Here is a 26856-nt window from a genome sequence, read left to right on the forward strand (position 1 = left end):
GGGAGTTTAAGTCTTACCAAGAGGGAGTCTTGATCTTAGGGGAAGCCTAAGAAGTACTTTACTGATATTAATACTTAGGGGAGCCTAAGCCATCACGAGAGGTAGTCTCACATCTAGGGAGAGCCTAGGTTAATGGTTGAGTGATTGAGCTCTGTGGGAGTAGTTGTAATTGAGTTGTGTTACAAATAAGTACTATGTTGTAATTGCTTATCATTTATATTAGTAAAGTTATTTTTCTTGGGCATTCTACCCCTCAGATGTAGGTGGTTTCACCGATCTGAGTTACCATTCTCTAGTGTTTCTTTTATATATTTTTTGTATTTGTTTGTTTATAACATCATCTAAAGTGCAGTAGGCATCCTCATCTAATTTCATTACTTTTCATTTTTTAAGGAAAAGGTAGAGATAATATTATGGATAGATTTATTGAGATAGGCGGAGTCCAAGAGGCTAAAGAGATAGGAGATAGACAAGAGCCTAGAGGAGCCTAGGTATAAAGAGCTTAGGAGGGAGGCTCTAGAAGAAGCCTAGGAAAGCTTAGCTAGCTAGAGACGCCTAAGCATGAGAAGCTTAAGCATATAGGAGCTTAAGCATGAAGAGCATAGGAGGGAGGCTCTAGAGGAAGCCTAAGAGAGCTCAGGACCAAAGAAGAGAGTTGAGGAGAGCCTAAGAGAGCTTGAGAATAGAAAAGCTTAGGCACGAGGAACATAGGAGAGTAGCCTAGAGAAGCCTAAGCATGAGAAACTTAGAAGGGCTTGAGCCTAGAGCCTAGAGAAGCTTAGGCATGATGAGCCTAAGAGAGCCTAAGCCCAGAGCCTTGTGCCTAAAGAAGCCTAAGCATAAGGAGCCTAAAAGGGCTTGAGCCTAGAGAAGCCTAGGCATGAAGAGCATAGAAGAGCCTTAGCCTAAAGAAGCCTGTGCATGAGGAGCCTAGAAGAGCCTAAGCCTATATGCCTAAGCTTAGAGGATTTTTAGGTATGAGGAGCCGACCCATAGGAAGAGCGTAAAGGAGCTTAAAGGACCCCTAGGGAGAACCTAAAGGTGTTCAGAGAACCCATAGGAAGAGCCTAGTAGAGCTAAGAGGACCTATGGGGAAAAGTCTAATGGAACTCAGTGGACTTATGGAGAGCTTAGAATGAGCTTAGAAGGCCCATGGGGAGATTAGAGGAGCTTAGAGAACCCATGAAGGGCCTAGGAAAGCTCAGAAGACCTATGGGAAGAGCCTAGTGGAGCTCAGAAGACCTATGGGGAGCTTAAAGAGTGAGTTTAGAGAACTCATGGAGAGCCTAAGAGCTCTTAGAGAATTTAAAGGGAAATCTGACCCATCGAGATCCTAGGAGAGCTTACGAGACCCATAGGGAAAGCGTCAGATACACAAAGAATCCATGAGGTGAGTCTAGAGGAGTTTAGAGAACTTATCGCGAGAGTCTAGTAGAGTTCATAGGACCTATGGAGAGAGCCTAGAGGATCTTAAAGGGCCTATGAGAAACCTCAGTGTGACTGAGGTTGAAGCCGTCCAGATTCACAACGGACAGACCATAAACGAGACATTGAGAAATTTAAGTGGACGATGCACTTAAGCATTTGTTGCAATAATAACAATACAGCCGGTCATCAAATTAACTCAACAATTCCAGAAATTATGAGAGGCAATTATGAGCCCAAGCGACAATTACGCTTTACTATTCTATATTAGCAACTAAAAGCATTGCTTGAAGGGATGTAAAAAATACCTTACTATTTTCTACAATTAAGTTACTCACAAACCAAGAATGACCTCAGTGTCGGAGTGTGTATAGTTTGACACCACACTGGTGCTTAATCTCTTTTGTCTTGCAAACATTCAGACAAATCTATCTCGTAAAATAAATTTATAGTTGATCCATTCTTTGACATCAACAAATAATAAATTGAAAGTTAAGAACCAATGTCATTTAAGTTTTAGAATTTCATAAATTTTTGAAAATTTTAATTTCGTGTCAAATAAGCTATTATCCATTATAGTCATTAATTAATTTAATTTTGACATAAATAGCTAAACTTATTATTTGGAGAAAAATACTTCACTAACGTATGCAAGTGATCATTACTAATAAACTGTGAAAAGCAATACTCTCTCCCCATAAACCACATAATATAATTTTTTTTTTTTGGTTGAATATAGATGTAGTATACATACAGATTCTCAAAGCCCGCCAAAATAAATATTGATTCACTCAGTCTAAATTAGTAGAAATAGTGTAACCAGGTCGAATCCTATAGAAACTAAGGATGTGTTTGGTATGTGATAAAAGTAGAGAGTTGAGTTGAGTTGAGTTTGTAATTATTATCTGGAGAATTAAATTATCTGGGAGTTAAATTGTCTATGTTTGTTTGCAGAGTTGAGTTGAGTTGGTAATTATTGTCTGTGTTTGTTGTACAGAATTGAGTTGAGTTGGAGGATCTGATGCAGTTTTTTTGTGAATGAGATTAATTCTATTTTTTTCTGTTTGTTTTTTTTTATTTCATTCTTTTATTTTTTGGTTTTATGCTTTGCTATTGTTGATTAATTTTCAAATATACAAGTATTTTCTCAAATCATTTATGACATAAACTAGACAATCTCATTTTTTTTTCCTCAATTTGTAGAACATAATATATTCTTTTAAAAAATAGTAATAGTTCTAATTCTCTTCAATCGATAAAACAAACCAACAAAATATATTTCATATTGTTGCTCAATTAATTGATATATTGTATATTGTATATTGTATGTATATATATTGAAGGTAATTATCCCAATTACTAATTGGTATATTGTATGTATATATATTGAATCTTGCTAACTTAACTTTATTATTTCACAGATCATACAATTTATTTTTATATAATATGGATAGTATATTTGGAGGATCCAAATGGCAAAGAAGTCAGATCTGGATCCAAACGGCAAAGATGATGGAAGAGAGAAAGAAATGAAAATATATTGATTTTTAGGATTAGTTTTGAGGGATAAAAAGAGGAGTTTTGAGTGGGTAAAAAATGGGTTTTAATAACCCATAGGTTTGACGATTAAAAAAAAAAAATCTGGATCCAAACGGCAAACATGAGGGAAAAAGAAAGAAATAAAAATATATTGATTTTTAGGATTAGTTTTAAGGGGATAAAAAAGGGAGTTTTGAGTGGGTAAAAAAGGGATTTTAATAACGCATAGGTTTTCTTTATGGGCTTAATAAATATGGCCACCCAACCCAATAACTTATACCCATTCATTAAATACCTCCTAATTGAATTAATTTCTCAAATTAATAACAAAGATAAAATATGAGGTTTTGATTTTTGGAACGAGAATTTAAACTGAGCAATAATAATAAATGAATAAATAAGGTATCGTTTAGTAATCATTTTGTTTTTTATATTTATTTTTTGACATTAGTTTTATCTTCGAATTTCTTCTTTTGTTATCTATTTTTCACTAATAATTTAAAAAATCAAGCCAAAATTTGAGAACTTAAAAAAAGTTGTTTTCAAAAAGTTGTTTTTATTTTTGGAATTTGGTTAAGAATTCAACCATTGTATTTAAGAAAGTTTGAAATCTTTATAAGAAATATAGATGAAATAGACTTAATTTTTAAAAAACAAAAATAAAAATTCAAATAGTTATTAAAGGGTACCTAATTTTTTTTAAAACCAATGTTACCAAATTTTCAACTAAAGGGTCTTTATCTTATCTAACTGTAATATTGATCATGAGTTTAAAAATATGTAAATTTCTTAATTCAAGAATTTAGTCAATTTATTCGCAAAAGCCGCAATAAATGTAAATTTTTCTTATTTAATTGATTCTAATAAAGCTTCAAAATCACAATTTATAATTTAATCAATTGGGTACAATTGCGTTTGATATCAATTAATATATAGTGTTAAGAACACCTTTATCAATCCGTAATGAAAATCGGTATAATCATAATGGAATTTCATTGATAGATCAATCATAATAGGCTAGAACCACAAATATAATTAGATTACTTTTGAATTTGATCATGTTTATTTAAAATTATGAATCTGTCATATTTTCTATTGTCATTTGACTTTAAATAGAAACGGTAACAATAAATATGACAGATTCATACTTTTCATACGATAACAATAAACTGACAATAACGATAACATAATTTCAAAAAGCAAACAAATTGATCATCATGTGCTCGTCAATCAATTGACTTTTTTTTTTTTAGATTGGCTAGTGGACTCCACATGTCCATATAAGTATGGGACACAAGGGTGAACAACAATCAAACATAATTAATTGGGGTTCATTTTTTAGATTACCATTAATTTATTACTTCTTCCTTGATGTACACATGGCTTAAATACAATTGAAATAACTAAATCAAAACTAATCAAATTGAAATAGCTACAAATGTCAAAGTGAATTTATTTCAATGGTAATTGACATAATCTCTCTTTCTAGAGGTTGAAAGTTCGATCCCCATCTCACGATGATAAAAGAAATGTATGATTTAATTAATTTTGTTTCTTTATTTCCCTTAGTCTATTATGCTATTGTAAAGATGGAAAAACTAAGAACTACACATATAAGCCAACTCTTTGCTACATATATCAATGATTTATGACAATTATGGATCATTAATTCAAGATTTAGCAACTTGAACAATTGAAATCAAATTAAAGCGTCAATTTAACCAAAAACAGTCATTCATAAAAATTAAATACAAAAAAACAAAGAAATTTCTCATAACTAAAAAAAAAAAAAAAAGATATATACCTAAAGAAAATAAATTGAAGATGAATAAAAACTCTTGCCCCTACACATATTCCTCACAACCCCTATTTTTACTTGAAGGGGGAGGAAAAATTCTATTAAAAATAGGTTTCTTTTTCCTCCTTAAAATCTGCCAATAAGACCACCAGAATAAATAATCTTCCTTTTCCAATAAATCCTGAAGTTAAAAAATTTTGTGATATTTTACTACCTAGGTGAAAATTAAATACAATTTCCACAATTAGGCACAATATTCAATTAAGATATAAGAAAATTAGGCATAATAAATGTAATTGAATGATACTTATCAACAATTTAAAATTGGATCTCATGAATAATGGTTAAATGTGCTTTTTAACTAATTTCACCCGTTCCTTAATATTTTACTACCTAAGTAAAAATCAAACACAATTTTTACAATTAGGCACAATATTCAATTCAAATATAAGAAAGTTAGGCAGGATAAATGTAATTTAATAAGACTTGGTTAACAACTTATTTAACTCAAGGTTACAAATGCATGTATTTACAGGAATTTCTTAAAATTACGTGGATTAAATAGAAAGAATCATGGAAATTCAAGAAAATGTATATTTGGGATTTTTTTCTATTGATAAGGTTTATTTGGAAACTCCTTTTAAATGATATAAAAACTAAATACATATAACTTTAAAAAAATACGTAATTATAAAAAGCTCCAAGTTTCATGGATGTCAACTAACAATTGCAACACGGGACAATGTGTGTAGCCAATTGGTCAAACATCCTGTCTTCTTGTGCAATGTTTTTAAACTTGAGTTGGAAAATCAGTATTAATACGTATTAATTGAGAAAGAAATAATACTACATGAGTTTGAATGTAAGATCTCTTCCTGCCTGTCACGTGGTTATTGTTTGCAACAACCAATTGTGCGGCCCTTGGGTGAGCTGAGTAGCAAAACACTCAAGTAAGCCTTATAGAGGTTTTAATTATGCTATGACACAAAGAAAATTGAAAGGGACAAAGAAAGAGTAGGCATGAGAGTTTGAGAGAATGGGTGTTGTATTGTATTGCTTGAGCTTACCAGCAATGATGTACAAATGAGCCCTTGAGGACTATTTATAAGGACGCTTCCACCGACCTAGGGAGGTTAACTATGGCTCCTTCTGGAGCTCTCTTGATACATTTTTGGCCGAACTAGGCCTTTCTACAAGCATCTAAGCACATACTAGGGCCTTCTAGAATGTTCCGAACATGTCCGGACTCTCCTAGCACCTTCTCATCATTGACCGTCATTGCCTTGTCTAGGCTCACCCAGCTCGTTTTAGAATCTTCCAGAGGTGTCTGGATTTGTCTAAGGCCTTCCAGCATCGTCTAGATCCATCTCGTATGTACCAAGGCCCTCTAGGGCCTTATAGGCTTATCTCGGGTTATCTGGGCGCTTGGCGTATGTATCGGTCCCGTCAAGCATTCTTTAGAAGCTTTTAGGCTCGCCTTGCGCGCATAGTAGAAGGGATGCATGCATTGGTGCACGCATAACAGTGCCCATGTGCGTATAGGCGCATGCATATAGGTCATCGCACGAGTGTGTGTGCACGGGGGGACCCACACGCATTGTCCCTAAGCCGTAGACCTAGCATGGCGTACGTGCATATGCATGCCTAATGTGGCACACACAGGCGCTGGGCCTGCTGTTGGGGTTGATACCCAAAAGTCTCGTGTTCTATAGTTTGTAAACAGTTTATACGAATGCTTGTGATGTATAATATATGATATTTACTTCACTTCTTGATTTTGCTCATTTGGTTGTTTTATTTGCTTTACCACAAACCAATAAACTAAAATCCTTGGTTGTCTTTATGTAACTTAAGCATGTATGTGGTGACATACAAGTGGATCATGTCTTAAGTGATAACCAAAATTGTCTGTAGTATATGGATATAGAAAGGATACTTTATCCTGATAACGCTAAAATGGTCTGATCCTGATCATTCGTGTAGGGGACATACAAGCAGGGGCGTCCGATACAAAGGGTTTGTATAAGACCTGACCACGAAGTGTTAACGTCTCATTATCTAACACCATTCATGACTAAGACTTCACTTCACTAGGATGACCATAGGTAACATGACCTCAATCCTGAGTGCGTTAGGAACTCCTCCCATTGAGGACGGTCCTTTGATTTGCATGGGTGTGAGTGGTCAGGCTGCCGACTCAAACATATCACTTTGGGGATTCGTCTGATTTGGGAGCTGAGAACTTAGCTACACAAGATAGAATTCACTCCTTCCCCGAAGCAGGGATAAGTATTTAGATAACTCCCTTAAGGGTTGATTCCAGGGCTTGAACGATGTGGTACCACACACCTTTTCATGGTCCGAGAGGTGTTCACACATAGTTGGACTATGTTGTATTGTTCATTAGAAGGATCAGTGGTACTTAAGGAGTGAGATGTAACTACTAGGGCAAAACGTTAAATTAGCCCAGCTGTACTTACGAGCATCTGTGAAGGGTCATCGTACTCATGATTGATAATATCCAATGGATATAGAAATATATCTGTGGTAAGAAGAATTCAATTGTTGGTCTTTAGTGAAATCACTGACAGTTAACAGATGGTAGATCTCATGGCTAAAGAGTTTAGTCAGCTATTCACGTACCGTTGAAGCTTCGAGCCACGGGTCCATTAGGTCCCCTGGGTAGCTTGGATAAAGTCGAGAACCAGTATTTGGGTTAATTTGAAATGTTCAAATTGACAAGAGAAAGTTCGATTATATATGATATAATTGGACTGGTTAATTATATATGATATAATTGGTAAATGTATAAGATACATTATATTGGAAGAAATTAGATATAAATATGATTTATATCAAGTAGAGGAGAAAATACTATAGTAGATATGTGATATCAAACTATAGGATATAAATATAATATGATTATATTTATTAATTAGTTAATTGATTAATTATATGATAATTAATCCTAATATCACGTTTGGATATGGGTTAGTGGGCAACATCGGTTATGGTAACCGATGAGTTAAAATGAAAAATTTGTTAATTTTTGAATCGGGCAATCGATAGCCCGGTAGATTGCCCAAAAAAGAATTCGGAAGCGCACATTGGTGAAAGTAAATGATCGCTCGAGAGCCTAAGCGATAGGTGTTCTTCGCCTAAACGATCGTCCACCTCGTGCTAAACGATTGCACACTCTCACCTATAGATCAGATAGCTTTTCTAAACGATCGTATAGTGTGCTGATTTGACTAAACGATCGTATACCTTTTCCTAAACGATCATTCAACAAATCCTACACGATCATGTAGCTTCTCTATGCAATAAGTACTTCCGCTATGCGATAGCGTTGCTTTCACCCACCCACTTGCTTATCGCCTACACGACTCGTTTTTCCTCCGTCCTCTACCAAATTCACCAAAGCCCACCTTTTGGATTTTCACTCCGAGAATACCCAGGGCTTATTAGTGGTGGTGTCGTCCCCGTTGGGTCGTGAGTTCACGTTGATCGTGCTGCTGCAGTCGAGTTTTCCACCAGGAGTTGGTAGAACATTTGGAGGGTCCACTGCGTTGAAGTTCCAAAGATTGAAGATAGTCTTCAACTGGTATGGAACTTTGTCTCCTTGTTATTTATCTTTGTTCGTAGCATGCCATTAATTAGAGTTTATTTGCATAACTGTATGTGATGAATGTATATTGTTATATTTCGATCACGATGAGATCGGAGCGATCCGAACGCGCTCATAGAACTCTCGATATGAGATACTTCAATTGGTATCAGAGTCAGGTTCTGATACTCCGATTTCATCTGTTGCAACGAAATGACATTTACATTCATGGTGGGTGCATTTCTATGTTGTTTAATTGTTAAATCTGTTGTGGATGTGTGGGATTAATGGATGTTTTCGGGATGATTAGCCTCTATTTGATTTAAATTCTTTTACATTTGTGATTCTTTGTAAAGGCCTTGCATTTTTGGGCAATAATAATCGTTATCGAGTCTATATTCAAAGTTTGTTTGAAGTTTTAAGTCATTCGTCGAAGAAGCATATCTGTGCAAATGTTGCATAAGAGTGGTACACGATCTAGGAAAGTGTTACAGTTCTTCGAATAAGGAGGAAATCTAGGGTTGATCGCATCATGCAGAAGATGTTCTATGCGGTCGCTGTTGATCATATCGTAAAGATGAAGAAGTACGCGATCGCGGTTGAGCATATCGTTTAAACGATAGGGTATGTGATAAAAAGTTTATCGTATCATGTTGACGATTGGGTACGGATCGCTGAGTATCATTTAATGCGCGCGCTAGACAATCGTTTAGCTCAGCAAGCTTCATCGCTTAGTAACTGAAAACGATTGCTTAGCATCGCAAGGTAAATCGTTTACCTGGTTGCACGCATCGGTTAGACGATGAGCTGTTCGCGTATCATTTAAAGCGCGTGTGCTAGAAGATCGTTTAGGTTAGCAAGCTTCATCGCTTAGTAACTGACTAAACGATCGCTTAGTAAGCAAGGTAAATCGTTTACCTCTCGTCGCGCTACACAGCATAGACGATCAGGCTTTGCAGCTTCGTCATCGTCTATGCGATCGTTTACTTATGCTTCTATCGTCTAGTCCGCACTGAACGATTGTCTACCCCCTGCGGAGTTTGCTACATGATGAAGACCTTTTGGCAGTTTAAGACTCGGTTCGCCTGTGAACTGGTTTGCTCGTTGAAAAATGTAATAGATAGGGTTTTTTCATTCTGGTTTTTGTAAAGGCTCATTCCGGTCCATTAATCCTTTTATTTATTACATGCGATGTATGTTTTTATATGTCATATGGTATGCACATATAGTAAATCCCACCTTAGGTCATGCAATGGTCATGCATATCTCTTTATTGTAATTGTTATAATTTAGAGAAGTATGATTTAATTATGTAAGAGTATGCTCATGCATCATATAATATAAGAGTTATATTTATGCATGCATAAAAAGCATTGACATGCATCATCTTTATATTATAAATGTTATAGTATAAGGGTGAAAGATAGCATGTTTGCTTGGTTATTACGCGTTATATAAAAGTTATATATAGTAATGACCGGACATTGCATGAAGCATGACACAGGTTATTTTATAAATATTATAAATGCCTTGTTGTACGCAATGGTTTTAGTTGTTTTTTTTAAAAGTTAAAGAGAAATTAGAACTAAAAGAAATAAGAAAGACATGTATGCTCACTTAGGTTTAATTCATGGTTTCGAATTGTTTAAAACTTGGATCACATAGACCTAAGATCACGATTCTAATACGATTAGCAACCTTAAGGCTTTAATCTTTTAATCAGTTTAATATGATTAAATTGGCTAATAAAAGGTTAAAGTGTAACAAATCTATCTATAAGGAACCTTTTGTCTAAGGCAGGTTCTGTCTAGTTTAGGGTATTTAAGTTGACGGAAACGTAACACCCTTACCTGGGAACTTACTTGGAAAGGTGAATTAGATAGATTTGATGCATATATGCAAGTTAAGGATAATCCATTAAAGTGTTTAAATGTGACTACTTGAACTTGTTCATATTTTATAGACAAACGTTGTTTATGAGCAGAGTTTAAAAAGACGACTTAGACTAAAAATCAGTAGCCAGATTGTCTAGGTTAATGAATCCCTAGGTAGAACATTCAGTAGGAGGTAGAGGCATGAGATGCTTCACTATGATGAGAATTGACTCCTCCGTAATGTAATAGAAGAGTCATTGTTCTGTTCCCCGAGCTTTCACATTTCTCCTAAATAGTCCACATCGTTAGGTTGAATAAAGTTACTGCACATTACCTTAAGGCACTCTGGGAGGGAAATAGCTATGGCTGAATATCCTTTGATGAACCGTCTATAGTAATTCATCAAGCCCAAGAAGGAACACAACTCAGGTATCTTAGAAGGAGGTTTCTATTCTAGTATGGATATCCATCATTAGGTTCCCATCTCTTATCCAATGTCCAAGAAATTCTACCTCTAGTTGGGCAAATGAACATTTTTCCCTTTTGATGTACAACTCGTTGTTGCAGAGTACTTGGAAGACCTGTTTCAAGTTTTGTACATGTTTTTTAAGGGTCTGACTGCACATGACGATGTCATCCAAATAAACCACCACGAATTGATGGGTGAAACAACTTGTTAATGAGCGTGCAAAAAGTTTTAGAGGCATTGGTTAGACCAAACGACATAACTAGGAATTTGTAGGCACTGTATCGTGTCATGCACGTGGTCTTGGGTTCATCTCCTAATTTGATCCTCACTTAATAATACCCTGACGGATAGTCTATCTTACTGAAGTATCGGGCTTCGCCAAGCTGATCAAAGAGATTTGCTATCAAGGGAATTGGGTATTTATTCTTGATAGTGATCTTATTGAATGCCCTATAATCGATCCATAGTCTCAAGGAACCATCTTTCTTCTTCTGAAAGAGCATCGGGGCACCATAGGAAGCTTTTGAGGCTAGAATATAGTATGCATCAAGTAAAATTTTCAACTGTTTCTTCAATTCCTCAAGCTCTAGTGGGGCCATGCGATAGGGGGCATGGCTAGAGGTCTGGCACTTAGCTTCATCTCCATCTCATGGTCTACCTCACACCGTGGGGTAGTTTTTTGGGCAACATAGTGGGCATTACATCCTTATACTCATCAAGAACTTCTTGTATGCAAGTCGGTACAGAAGGTTGGCTTGGACTTTCTTTTTTCTCATCTCGAAGGCCTTTTATCGAGGCTATCATGTAGTTTTGACTCTTCGTGATCCCTCTTTTGAATTGCAAGGCATAGATCATATTGATGGATCTCTTCTTACTCCTCAGGGGAACCACTCGAGTTTATGCTCATCTAATATCACTAGGGGCTACAAGAAAGGAATCGGAAAGGCCAAGGCATCATGGAAGATTGCTAGACTAGGAACTATTTTAAAGTCATCTATAGGCACAACAGTAAAGTCAAGCGTACCTTTCCAATCGCCGAGCATGATTGTGACATTCTTGGCTATGACCCTTATAGGTCTTGCTCCTGAGTTGATAGCTTTGATGGTGTCATGCTCTTTTGTGAGGCCCAGGCCAAGCCTCTTGGCTTTCTTTTCATCCATGAAATTATGCGTGGCACCAGTATCGAGCATGATCGACACAGATTTTCCATTTAATATGGCATCGAAAAGAAGAACACCCTCTTTGCCCTCTTTTAGGGATAGGCTCTTTGTAAGAGCCCCCAATTGTTGTAGTGACCCTATCGTGGCCTCTTTTACGTCTTCATTTGCCTCGTTGAGCTTGGCCATAAGGGCATTTATGGCTTTTCGATTTGGACATTCTCTTGTCCAATGAGGTTCATCACATATGAAGCATAGCTTGGGAGGTTTCGAGAACTAACCTTTTTTATAGGGATTCTCATGCTTGCCTTAGGAGGTTTTTGGTTTACCTTCATCCTTCTTATGATGATCATTCCTTTGGCAAGACTTGTCTCCCCCACTTTTGCTCGGACCAGGCTTCTTCCCCTTGTTTTGGGAGGAGTAATCAATGAGTGTCTCAATAGTAGCAATGGCATCACCAAGTTTTTGGACATCTCTACTATCCAACTCCACCCTAGCCCAATCTTTCAAGCAATCTTTAAAGTGGAAAAGGGCATCCTTCTTGGATAGGTCCTCTATCTCAAGCATGAGAGTTGTGAACTCCTTGACATAATAAAGGATACTGCCAGTTTGGCTCAAGCGTCAAAGCTTACCTTGTACCTCTATATCCGCATTGTGAGGGACAAATTGTTTTCAAATCTCCATTTTGAACTGCTCCCATGTACTGATATTGCACAACCCTCGTTCATGTTCAACATGTTTCCTTCGCCACCATAATTGGGCAACATCTCGTAGGAATGTAGGTGGTGGGAGCTGGGCAACTAGCATTTCAAGATGTTCTATACTCGGCTCAAACATTATTTATTTTAGAGAAGTTCATTGATCTTACCTTCGACGAACTTTCGTAGGTCGGCCACCTCGGTTGTTAGCATACTGATTTCCCTCATGAATGTTTGTCCAAGCTTCTTGATCAAATCTCGGGCTATCGAGGTGATCTCGACATTCTCTTTGACTAACCCATCATAATCTTCATCAAGCCTACCAACAATGAGCTGAACATCTTCCAACCCTTGCTCAAGGTTGTTGTTTGCAAAAACCAATCGTGCGGCACTTGAGTGAGCTGAGTGGCTACGACACTCCAAGTAAGCCTTATAAAGGTTCTAATTATGCTATGGCACAAGGAAAATTGAAAGACAAAGAAAGAGTAGGCACGAGAGTTTGGGAGAATGGGTGTTATATTGCTTGTGCTTCCAACCAATGTTGTATAAATGAGCCCTTGAAGGCTATTTATAAGGATGCCTCCACCGACCTAGGGCCTTAAACTAAAGGGAGGTTGGTTGTGGCTCCTTCTAGAGCTCTCTTGATACATTTTAGGTCCAACTAGGCCTTTCTACAAGTATCTAAAAACATATTAGAGCCTTCTAGAATGTTCCAGACATGTCCAGACTCTCCTAGCACCTTCCCATCCTTGATTATCATTGCCTTGTCTAGGCTCACCCAACTTGTTCTAGAATCTTCCATAGGTGTTTGGATTTGTCTAGGGCCTTCTAGCATCATGTAGATCCGTCTCGTATGCACTAGCGCCCTCTAGGGCCTTCTAAGCTTCTCTCGTGTCATCTGGGCGCTTGGTGTATGCGTTAGTACCGTCCGACATTCTTTAGAAGCTTATAGGCTTGCCTAGGACATGAGTGAGACATCTAGACCCTTCGTCATGTGTTGGGAATATGGGCAGCACGCATAGGCACGCACATAGCAGCAGGCATGCTCGCATTGGCGCACACATATAGGTAGTCGCACAAGCGTGTGTGCACGGGGACTTGCACATATTGTCCCCAAGGTGCACGCCTGGTGTCACAATCACTCTTTCGGAAGCTTCTCTTAGCGATTGTGCGGCACTTGTTCCCGCTCCCGAACAAGCCAGCCAACTCGAATACGGACTGCCGATGGCACACCGAGTGCCTCTTGCAACCTCCACTCCCGTTTTAAGGAAAACGGTTTTAGAAAACGGGTTTAGAGAAAAGGTTTTCGTAAGAAGATTTGTCATTGTGAATAAAGAAAGAAAGATTGTAGTAGACTAGAAAGCAATAAGCAACAACAACGGCTTTATAGAGTACTACTCCGGGTATGAGGAAGTGATGGTTAGTCTTATCCCCATATAGTGCATCTAACAAAACCAACTGGCGCCCTTGCATATGCAAAAGGGCGAGTGGTCACTTACAATGAAAATGTAAAGAAAGCAAGCTAACTAAACTAATTACAACAAAGATATAAGTATGTTAGAAGGGGGTTGGATTGGGCATGGGCCATGGGCAACGGCCCTGACAAGCATGACCGTTACATTCTCCCCCACTTAATTGGTTGACGTTCCCGTCAACCGACCTTGTTCAAAACCTCTGCATAGTTGGAGCTGCATTCTTCAAGTCTTCGGCTCGCTCCCAACTGATCTCTTCGTCGGAGAGATCCTTCCATTTCATTAAGAACTCGTCATTCTCGTCTGGGTCTTCCAATACGGCGCGTATGTTTTATCCAGAATTTGTGCAACTTCTTTCTCACAGAACTCTTCACGTGACCGGTGGGCGCCTTAGCATGTTGCTGTTCATCTCGGGATCGGGATGATAGGGCTTCAGGATACTCACATGGATGACAAGGATGAATCTTCAATCCATAAGGGTAATGAACCTATATGAGGTCTCCCGACCTCTCAATTACCTCCACTGGACCTTCATATTTCCTTACTAGCCGTTGGTCTCTCTGGCCTCGGAAACGAAACTGTTCCGGTCGTAGCTTGATCAGGACCTTGTCCCCAGCTTGAAACTCAAGGGCCCTCCGCTTCTTATCACCACTTCTTCATCCTCCTCGATGCTCTTTCTAGGTAGGCGCGAGCTATCTCAAGGTTTTGCTCCACTTCTTTAGTGAAGTTATTTGCCTGAGGACTTTTGCCTGCATAAGGGTGGTCCACAAGTGTGGCATGGTGGCGTTCCTCCACGAACACCATTCGAAGGGCGTTTTTCCCGGTCGCCGAACTCTGCTGGCTATTGAAGCTGAACTGAGCCACATCTAACAACTGAGCCCAGTTCTTCCTGCTCTCGATAAAGTGACGCAAGATCTTCCTCGACCATACTGTTGAAGGCGTTCCTGTCTGGCCGTCAGTTTGGGGGATGATAGCTAGAGGAGATATTCAGTGATGATCCCAATATTTTGAATAATTTGTCCAGAATGTCCCAGTGAATCTTCCGTCCTGATCGCTAACAATGCTCACGGGGACACCCCAAAATCCATTGTTTGAAGAACAGCTGAGTAGTCATCACGGCTGTGCACATTTTCGGCGTTGGACGAAAGTGGCATATTTTCGAGAACCGTCGATGATAAAAGGATCGATTCAAACTCTCCCACCTTGGGCAAATGGGTGATGAAGTCGAGAGACACACTCTCCCATGGTCTAGGGGGCACAGGTAGGGGTCCAGCAGACCCGCTAATTTCGCCCTTTCGACCTATACTTGTTGGCAGACAAGGCAAGTCTTGGTAAATTGCATGACATCGTCTCGAAGACTTGGCCAATAGTAGCCTTGTCAGAAGGGCATAAGTCCTCTGCCAACCATTATGTCCTTGCCCAGTGTGTCGTGACACTCCTTCATCAGCGACCTTCGTAACTCCCCGGATTTGGGGATGTAGAGGCGATTGCTTGGTGTATAGGTAGATCATCTTCCACCCAGAACTGGCGTGTCTTCCCCTCTCTGGCCAACTTAAGATGGCCTGCGCCGCTGTGTCATTTTGTCAAGTGAGTTTTGACAGTTTCTCGTACTGTTGCACTCAACGTACTTGCTTGTTAGGCGGGCGAACATGCACAGGGCCGCATGTTCGCTCTTTCGGCTAAGAGCATCAGCGCTTGGTTGCTTTTCCTCGGTCTATGTTCGAATTGGAAGTCGAACTCCACTAGACACTCACTGCCACCGTGCCTGTTTCGACGACAACTTCGGTTGGTTGAAGAAGTGACAAATGGAGTTGTTGTCGGTCTTGACCACGAACTTGGCCCCAAGAGATACTGTCTCAAGCCCTCAAGCAGTGAACTACTGCTAACATCTCTTTCCGGAGGCGGCATACCTCCGTTGGCATCATTTAGTTCCTACTCTCATACGCGGATGGGGTGTCTGACTTGGAGAAAGAACACCGCCCAACGCGAAGTCAGAAGCATCAGTCTCTACTTCAAATGGCTTGTCACGGTCGGTAATTCCGAGGACCAGCCCCTCAATCATCACTTTCTTTCAAGCCCTCAAAGGCGGCTTGACATTCAGGAGTCCGGCTCCATTGGCTATCCTTCTTCAACAGTTCGGTTTAATGGCCCTGTTCTTCTCGAGAATCCTTCTACGAACCGCCTATAGTAGTTGCCTAGTCCGAGGAAGGATCGTAGTTCGGTCACGGATGATGGTACCCTCCAGTCTCTATATCGCGGCCACCTTGCCCTCTTCCATACCAATCCACCACACTCAATTCACGTGGCCGAGGAAATTTATGCGCTCTTGGCAAAGGAGCACTTCTTTCTCTTTCATACAACTGATTTTCTCCTCAGCTTTTCAAAACTAGTTGGAGGTGATGTCGATGGTCCTCCAGCGAGGCACTATAGACCACAATGTCATCAAGATATACTACGACGAATTTGTCGAGGTATTCATGAAACACTTTTGGTTCATTTAAGGTACAGAACGTTGCTGGAGCATTGGTAGGCCAAAGGGCAAACGAGGAATCGAAGGTTCCATATCTCGTGACACAGGTCGTCTTAGGTTGTCTTCCTTCAGCAATTCGAACCTGATAATATCCAGACCGTAGGTTCAGCTTCGAGAAATACTTAGCACCGTGAAGCTGATAAAATAAGTCAGTAATGATAGGAAGGGATATTTGTTGCGGACTTGAGCTTATTCAAGGCCCGATAGTCGATGCACAACAACCGGAGGCTCCCATCCTTCTTCTTCTGGAATAGTACTAAGGCTCCGTAAGGAGCCTTCACCGGTCATATAATACCTGCATCTAATAACTCATCTAACTGTTTCCGAAGTCAGCCAATTTCTGGCGGGGCCATCCGATATGCATTCTTGGCAGGCGGCTTGCCCCTGGCAACAACTCAATCTCATGGTCAATCCCCCTTCGTGGGGGTAAGGACTTGGGCAAGCTTTTCGGCATGACGTCCCGAAACTCTTCCAAGACAAATAGAACGTCTTGGGGACCTCCTCTTCAGTGACTCAACTGATTCTATCGGGATGGCCATGAACGTGGGTTCGTCGTGGGCCAGTACCCCTCTTTCAATTGGAGGTTGAGATCATTCTCACCCCATTTGGCTCTTGATACTGGCTTGGACTACGTTCGGTGTAGATCCGGTAATGACTAAGCATTTGGCGAGGGGCATTGGTATGAATTTATTTCAAGTAGGAATTCCATCCCAGTACCACTGTCGAAATCATCCATCTTGACAATTATTGAAGTCAACGAAGCCCTTCCAGTCTCCTAACTTCACCGGAGTTCTCTTCGCTATCCCCGTAATCGGTAGGGCTGCGGAATTCACAGCTTTCAATCTTCCCTTGTATCTCTTTCCCAATTCAAGTTCAGGCACGCGACTTCCGTTTCACATAAAGTTTTATGGGTAGCCCCAGAGTCAACTATTGTTGGTTTTGGCCGATCTTTGGTTGACCCAAGCGTCCACATACATGAGACCTTTCTCTAGTGGCTTCGTCGCTTTCCCATATTCTTCTGAAGTGCAGATAGGAATTTCAATGCCCCCATCCTGGGATTCCTCAATTTCTGCTTGCTGCGTCGGTTATCTTCTCCTCCAGTTCAGCCTTGTCTTCGGAGGTAGAGGCTAATGTGGCTTGAAAAGCATTGAACGCAGTTCGATTGGACATTCGCCCGCCCTGTGTGGCCCTCTACATATGAAACAAGACAGGGGGCCGATTGTAATTGTTACGCTGTTGTGGCGGCCCCCGCCAGTTATTTCCCTTGATCTCGTTTGGGATGATTTACGGTCCCCTTCTGTGTTATTTGTCTCCTCCCCCAGGTCTGGAGAGGACTGGAACGGCTGTTTCTTTTCCCATTTGAGGAAGTTGATTGCTTCCTCACATCTTGTGAGTCAGTGCTAAGGTCGTATAACCGTTCAGCGCTGCCTCATAGGCAGAGGGGGATCCTGTACTCTCTGTTCATATAGTTTTGATTTCGCCCACGTTTCAGCCCTTCCACAAAGCAAAAGACCTTGTCTTTTTCAGAGATATCTCGTATGTTCACAATGAGTCCTGCAAACTGTTTTTATGTAGTCCCTGATGTTACCTTGTTTGCTTTAGCTCTCGGAGTTTTTCGTCGAGCCAAGATCTCGACTATTTCAGGAAGAACTGCGAACGAAGTTTCTTGTTTCAATCTATCCCAAGTATCAATAGTGCAGCGTCCTTCCTGTATGATGTAAATCGTGATCTCCACCACAGTTTCGCATCTTCAACTAGATGCATCGTTGCTATTGTAACTTTCGACTCTTCAATCACTGTGTTTCGTCGCCTTGAAGTATTGCTCAAGGTCGAAGATAAAATTTCCAGGGCTTTCGCTTCTCCGCACCCCACAGAAGGGTTTCGGTTCTGGGATTTTTATTCTGCTCACAGCCATTGCTCCCCAGGTGGGGCTTGGTTCCCTACCGCTCGGATGGTGAGATCTACCCTAACACTCACATTCCGCTATCTCGGCTCTGACGACATCTAGGGCCGATCGAAAGTCTCAGATAAATCGGTGTTTACCATCTGAAGTTTTTGGGAGCTGTCCAGCTCTTCGACACGCTCCTCTATGTGGGCAACAGAGCCGAGGAGCTATCGCCTCGTTCAAAGCTGCCGACGTGAAAGTTTTGGTCTCGAGGGTCTCTACCTTCATCATCAGTTCTCTGACGGTAATCCGTCTAGGCGGCCTACACCGCATCAATTCCATCGGCTTTCTCGGCAACTTCTGTAGCCGAGTCTCAAGGAACGGACATTATCTGGGACCTCTCTCAGGTAAGATTTGTTCTTCCATCTCTACCAATCTGTCCACTATGGGACTTGTTCAGGTTCTTCGTCGCCGACATGATCACTGATTTTCCCTCTATAAGCCAACCTGGCTCTGATACCAACTGTCACAATCGCTCTTTCGGAAGCTTCTCTTAGCGATTGTGCGGCACTTGTTCCCACTCACAAAACAAGCCAGCCAACTCGAATACGGACTGCCGATGGCAACACCGAGTGCCTCTGCAACCTCCACCCCCGTTTTAAGGAAAACGGTTTAGAAAACGGGTTTAAGAGAAAATGTTTTCGTAAAAGATTTGTGGAGTGTGAATAAAGAAAGAAAGAATTGTAGTAGACTAGAAAGCAATAAGCAACAACAACGGCTTTATAGAGTACTACTCCGGGTATGAGGAAGTGATGGTTAGTCTTATCCCCATTATAGTGCATTTCTGAACAAAAAGCCAACTGACGCCCTTGCATATGCAAAGGGCGAAGTGGTCACTTACAATAAAAATGTTAAAAAGAAAGTACAGCTAAGTAACACTTAATCGACACTACAAGATATGAAAGGTAAATGCTAGAAGGGGGTTGGATTGGGCATGCGGCCATGGGCAACAGGCCCTGAACAAGCATGACCGTTACACCTGGCATGGAATGCACGTGTGTGCACGCCTAACGTGGTGCGCACGGGCGCTTGGCCTACATGCCTTGGAACTTTGCATGACTTCGAGGCTCCTATTGGCTTATGCTATGGAGCTCTTTTGCAGAAAATTTAGGGTCTTTTTGTGGGGTGTGACATGTCGCTCTAATATGTTTACTTAAGTTTTAATTTGAAATAAAATAAATATTATACCATATAATTTTAAGTTAAAACTAAAATACATTCCGAAATAAATATACAAAGAAATCCTAACTTTAAAATCAATAGTAGTATTACTCAACTTTTCTATTTCTCTAAAAAAAAATCTCAGCCACACATTTTTTTAAGATATTCCAAAAGTACATACACAGAAGAATTAGCGTATAGGCATGAGGCACATGGTTGATTTGATGTTTTCTTTTCCTTTTTCATTGTTTTTTCTTTGTGGTGGGTGGGAAAGGAAGAGAAATCAATATTCAATAATATTTCATGTCAAGTTTGCAGATTAAATGCCCAACAAATTATGTAAAATCATACTTAATTATCTTCTACTAATATATATCATTGTTTATGATAACGTATTTTTAAAGAAAAAAAAATTCTCAATACAGTTTTAGGCACGATTTTGCATTGCTACCACTTGCTAGTAATATGGCAGCCTATGACATTTGGCTTCAAATGTGTGGTGCTAATTCAAGATTGAAGATAATCCTCTTGAATTATTATTGATTTACCTATTTCTATGTTGTACTAAAAACAAACAAAGATAGGTAGAAAAAGTTTTTTTTGTTCCTCCAAATCTGACCATTTCAACTAAAATACTAATGTTTAGGCCAGAATGATCATAATTTGACTGATATAATGTTTGTACTTGTTAGAAGAAAACCATGACACACTTTAAAGAAATCCACCATGTAAAAAATTGTTATAATCATATAGAATAATTATTTCCCTCATTTTACTTACAAGAGTATCCCTCTCAAAATTTTTATACTACTCACACTCTTTAATCTCACTCTCAAACTAGAAATGCAAACTAGAATTTAACTAGAATTAGTGTACTTAAACTTAAGTGTTTCTAAGTAGGACAACTTAAGACTAATAACATAGACTTCTCTTATAGTATTTCGGGTCTATAGCTACTTTGAATTTTTTCAATGTGAAAAAACTATACTTCTAATATTTTGTCAAAATCCAACCGTATGATCAACAATGATGTTAGAATATCAATTCTCCACTCCACATCTTGCCGAAAAAAAAAACTAACGTTTGGAAAATTAATATCAATGAATGAAGAGGAGTGGGTTAATGTTTGACACGTCTTGAAGCCTTATCATTTTAGTAACTGTGTTGACTAAAATTATATAATTAATTGTCGCAAATGTTGCATGTGATTCTCATTTTAGCACAATAACTTCCCACCCGTTTATAAAGTAATTTTACAAAAAACAAAAAGAAAAAGGAACAGTTCCACACATGCCAGCAAAAGAAACATTTATAAATAAAATGGAGGCAAAAGAGGAAAATGCATCTAAACATAACACAACTCATTCAGTTGTTATTGTCATAAAAATGTCTTCACTTCTCACCAATTCTTTCCTTCCTCTACTCCCATCTTCTCAAGATCTGCGTCTCACTACTTTCAAGTCCCCCAAATCTATTCCTTTTTATGTATCTGGTTGTTGTGGGGATAATAATGAGATGCAAAGTTCAACGACGGTAAAGAAGAGCGATGGAGGAGTGAAGGCTTTGAAGTTCACTGGAGACAAGCCATCCACTCCCATTTTGGATACCATAAATCATCCAAACCACGTGAAAAATCTTTCAATCCAAGAGCTCCGAGAATTGTCGGACGAGATTCGAGAAGAAATCGTGTACACGGTATCGAAGACCGGAGGGCACTTGAGTTCGAGCTTGGGTGTGGCGGAGCTCACGGTGGCACTTCATCATGTGTTTGCCACTCCAGAAGACAAGATTATTTGGGATGTGGGTCATCAGGTGGGTTTTCTCAACCAAATTTACTATTAGATTAGATAATATTAAATTTACTTTACTTTTTTTAGTGAATTTTATATGGTATCAAACAGGTGGTTTGATACCATATTTATTTTTTCTCTGATTAATTTGATTTTTATTTATTGGATGATATTTTGCAGGCATATGCTCATAAGATGTTGACGGGGAGAAGGCAGAGGATGCATACAATCCGCCAAACCTTTGGCCTCGCCGGTTTTCCCAAGAGAGAAGAGAGTGTTCATGATGCCTTTGGCGTTGGCCACAGTTCTACCAGCATTTCTGCTGGTTTAGGTACTCATTTACTTTTAATCTCTCTCTTCCTCTCAATTTTTGTCAAAAATAACCTTACTAATAATAGGATTAAAATATCATTTTCATTTACCCAACTTTAATCTTTCCATTTTCAAATATCCTTTATAATTTTAATAAATCTTAAATTTAGTGTAAAAATAATAATTTCATAAAATATAATATATGTGAATATATTTTCACAATTTTGATTTTCTTTTCTTTTCTTTTTTTTTTTTTTGGAAAATCAATAATAACAATTAGGTGGGGTTCAATTTAACCTTTTTCAAGTACATAGATAAAATTGGACATTATAAACTATATGAACTAAACTTAAACTTTAAAGTATGTAGACCAAAATGATATTTTAATCTAATAATTATTATAATTTGGATAAATTACAAAAAACACTATTGAAAGTATGGTAGTAGCAATTATACCTTCAAAATTTCAATTGTAAAAAATAAGCCATCAAACTTATACAAATATTAAAATCAACCCCTCAAAATTACATAATTGTAGAAATTGTGACAATGATATAAGTTTAGGGTCAATTTTTAATAATTATAAATTTGAGGGTATAAGTGTAATTGCAACAAACACCATAATTCAGTGTGGTCACATATAGAAAAATGATTATTTATAAAAATAATAAAAAAATACTGATAAATTTAGATCTAATTTAAGAAGATAAAAATTTTGCTATTTTGTATAAATAGTTTTTTTTTTATATATATATATATATTTTGGAAATTTCCCCTTTTTGAAATTTGCCTTTATAATTATTGTTTGGTTGTGCAGGGATGGCTGTAGGTAGAGACATACTTGGTAAAAACAACCACGTAGTATCAGTGATAGGCGACGGGGCAATGACAGGGGGAATGGCTTACGAGGCACTGAACAACGCCGGCTACCTAGATTCAAACCTCATCATAATTTTAAATGATAACAGACAAGTTTCTTTGCCGACCGCCACCGTGGACGGTCCTGCTACTCCGGTGGGTGCTCTAAGCAAGGCTCTCACGAGGCTTCAAGCCAGTAAAACGCTTCGGCAACTACGGGAGGCAGCGAAGGCAGTAACGATTCAGATGGGGGGAGACACGCATGGAATTGCAGCAAAAGTAGACCATTGCGTGACAGGAATAGTGGGAGGATCAGGGGCATCGTTATTTGAAGAGCTTGGAATATATTACGTAGGTCCGGTGGATGGGCATAATGTGGAAGATCTTGTGTACATATTGAAGCAAGTTAAGGCTATGCCGGCGCCTGGACCTGTTCTCATCCATGTCATTACTGAGAAAGGCAAAGGGTATCCGCCTGCTGAGATTGCAGCCGACAAAATGCACGGTAAAAACTAAAATCCCCTGCCTTTTTCATTTTTCATACTGTTATTTCTCACCGTATCCTCCTCTTGACTTTTATTTTATTTTTTAAAAATAAAAAAACAAGTGATTGGGGATGAACTAAATTGGACCGAAAACCGATTTGACTGTCCATTTTATGGTCATGTCGACCAAAGATGGCATTTTCTAGACATACTGTCGGTAGTACACCAAAAAGACTAAACTCCAACCAGTCGAACCACATAATCAAATGTAAAAAAAAAAGGGACAAAAAACATGATTAGTATTTGTCCTTTTCGTTGATATGTTTGTTATGGCAAGTTTTAATTTGATAATTGATTGGATTACATAAAAATAGATACAATATCATCAATATCTAAGTTTTTTTTTAATTCAATTGACATTCTTGGGTTAGAAATACAGAGTTTTATAGTCAAATCCATCAATCCTAATTATACTAAAAATATATTTTTAATAAAAAAACATGAGGGTGAAGTAAAAGTATAAACCAATAGTACTATCTTTCCTTTTCTCCATGTTTTTTCCCTCTTTTTCTTATTTCTCGGGTTTTTAGTATTTTTATTTTTACTTACATTGAATATCAAAATTGATTTATCGAACATCGGTTGTCCCATCCTATCTCTCATAAGTTGAGTACCACCGACCAACAAAAAAAAATTGAAATCAATGATCGACATCAAGTCAAGTTTAACCCAAAATAGACGATGAGCAACAAATGAATACGCCTCTCCTATCTACCCAACTTCGTTTGTCGATCATTTTTTCTTAGATTATTTATTCCAAAAGATGATAATTATATAAGGGCCCATCCAATACACAATGATTCACTTTTTTATTATTATTATTATTATTGGAGCGAGATATTGAAATTTTTAAATTTACTTTAAAGTAATACTTTAATATTCATAAATAAATACATAAATAAAAGCTTTTTTTTTTTAATAAACTTTTTGTCATCTGAATTTGTGCTTTTCCAGGCCTTTCAATCGAGTTGGAATTATATATTTTGTCTTTACTCTTCTACTTCTATTTTATTGTTATTTTATTTTTATTAATATGACATTGGAGTAATTAGTTTAATACAAATGCTTTGAGCATTTGAGTTACCTTCAAGTCAATTGATATAATCGGCATTAACTTGAATGTTTGAGATTGTAGATTCAAAATATTCATACTTCCTTTGTTGTTCTAAAAAATTAGTTGATATAATTAATAAAATTTCAAAATTAATGAATCTATCAAAACAAGGACATTGATATTTGAACTCTATATTAAAAGTATAATGTAGATAGTGAAGGTGGATTCATACAGATAACCTATTAGAGAGGATACATGATTGAAAATAAACTGAAATTAAAATGGTTTTAAAGTTTGTAAAACATTGAAAAATGATTCAAGGAAATTCGAGTAACGTCAGAATTTTACATTTGGGTAACAGGAGTAGTGAATTTCGATCCAAAGTCAGGGAAACAAATGAAGAAGAAGACCGAAACTCTTTCCTATACCCAATACTTTGCAGATTCATTGATAGTAGAAGCAGAGAGAGATGACAAAATCATAGCAATTCATGCCGCCATGGGAGGTGGCACTGGTCTCGACTATTTCCAGAAACGATTCCCCGATCGTTGCTTCGATGTCGGAATCGCCGAGCAACATGCTGTTACCTTTGCTGCCGGCCTCGCCACTGAAGGCCTCAAGCCTTTTTGTGCCATTTACTCTTCCTTTCTTCAAAGAGCCTATGATCAGGTAACTAATCAACACACCCAAAAAATAGAGATCTATTCACAAAATTTGCTAACAATTTTAAGGAAAGTGTTAAATTGAAACCAATTTTAACCGTATGTAGTTCATTAATGAAGCGTTGAAAAATGATGATATAAATTTTTGAGTCTATGATTTAATGTGGTATGAGATGGTCCAAAATGTCACTTGTTCCAACCTTAATTTCTCCTGAACTAATAGGGTAGTTGTAAATATAGTAATTTGATATAAAATATTAACAAATATAGTACAATAAAAAAAAATTGTAGATATGTCAAAATTTAAATTCAACTACTAGAGTATTTTAATGATAGACCACATTGCTAATAGAAGTCTATAAGCAATGGAATTTATCATTAATAGAAATCTATCAACGATAAAATCTATGACGGATATATTTTTAATTATTAGCCATAAAAGTGTTAACTATTACAATTACCTCAATTATTATTGATTTCTAATCTTGTACATATTTTAAATCCAGTATTAATTAATATTAGATGATATAATATTAAACTTATTTTTACCTATATTTGGGTGGATGGATGATTTAATAGGTTGAACACTGCAGGTTGCTCATGACGTAGATCTTCAAAAGCTACCAGTGAGGTTTGCAATAGATAGAGCAGGGCTAGTGGGAGCAGATGGGCCGACCCATTGCGGAGCATTTGACACAACATTCATGGCATGTTTACCAAACATGGTGGTGATGGCTCCTTCAAACGAGACCGAGCTAATGCACATGGTGGCCACCGCAGCCGCCATCGACGACAGACCCTGCTGCTTTAGGTACCCAAGAGGAAATGGCATTGGCTCTGTTCTTCCCCTCGACAACAAAGGCATTCCATTGGAGGTAATATAAAAAACAACTTGTATACTTCCATGAATTAATACTAAAAAATAAACCCAGAAATTACATACAGGTGGGGAAGGGAAGGATCTTAAGAGAAGGAAACAGAGTAGCAATTTTGGGGTATGGAACAATTGTACAAAGCTGCTTGGTGGCGGCGGACGTGCTTCAAGGGTACGGTATTCAAATAACGGTAGCCGATGCGCGATTTTGCAAGCCTTTAGATGGAGAATTGGTGAAACAATTAGCAAGACAACATGAGATACTTCTCACTGTTGAAGAAGGATCCATTGGAGGCTTCGGCTCTCATGTTTCCCACTTTCTTGGATTGAATGGATTGCTAGATGGGAATCTCAAGGTACTCAACAAACAAGAACACACAATCTCTAATTTCATATTTGATTGTGTTTTATCATAATTAGAAAAGAATTAGGAATGATTTGTTTAATTTGTGGTTAAAATGTGCAGTGGAGGGCAATAGTACTTCCTGATAGATACATCGACCATGGATCACAGAAGGATCAAACCCAAGAAGCAGGGCTGAGTTGCAAGGATATAGCAGCCACTGTTTTATCACTAATAGGGAAAGGCAAAGATTGCTTTCAACTAGTAAATTTATAGATATTGTTCAAGAATTAATAAGTAACGCCTTTGTTGATTCATAATTTTGGTTGCATTTCTAGTTACTTAATTATGTGCATAAAAATAAAATTTTGTTTAGGAATATATTGCAAAAGCCTCAATTTAAAATTTGAGGTTTTGGGCCAGGGCTGCAATTGCAAGCTTGCAAGCCGTTACCCATGCCTATAATTGTAAGTTAATTTCAAACATCATAACACATGGAAAAAAATATTTAGCTCCATCCACTCCAATCTTAATTTATTACTCACAATTTTTTTTTTTTTTTACTTCTTTTTAAAATTATTCTTTATTTTCTTTTCGTATTATGTTAATTAGTGTTAATTTAATTTAGATATAATAGTCCGTCGGACCTTAACTTATAGCATTTAAGCATTATGCTTTTGTTGTGATAGTCGTGAGAAATCCTAATACAAAGATTTCTCCATCTCTCTCTACTTCTCTTTGTC

General features: G+C 38.2%; 1 protein-coding gene across 1 annotated transcript; it reads left to right on the forward strand.

Annotated features, from left to right (window-relative positions):
• The first annotated feature begins 20980 nt into the window (after positions 1-20980).
• LOC120071682 (probable 1-deoxy-D-xylulose-5-phosphate synthase 2, chloroplastic) lies at positions 20981-26640 on the forward strand. Its single transcript, XM_039024059.1, has 7 exons — positions 20981-21487; positions 21646-21796; positions 22595-23140; positions 24596-24903; positions 25490-25771; positions 25842-26126; positions 26237-26640. The coding sequence occupies exons 1-7, from the start codon at positions 20996-20998 to the stop codon at positions 26387-26389; spliced, it is 2217 nt and encodes a 738-aa protein (XP_038879987.1). The 5' UTR covers positions 20981-20995; the 3' UTR covers positions 26390-26640.
• The last annotated feature ends 216 nt before the right edge of the window (positions 26641-26856 follow it).

The sequence above is a fragment of the Benincasa hispida genome, chromosome 2 (genome assembly GCF_009727055.1).
Source record: "Benincasa hispida cultivar B227 chromosome 2, ASM972705v1, whole genome shotgun sequence".
NCBI classification, from domain to species: Eukaryota; Viridiplantae; Streptophyta; class Magnoliopsida; order Cucurbitales; family Cucurbitaceae; genus Benincasa; species Benincasa hispida.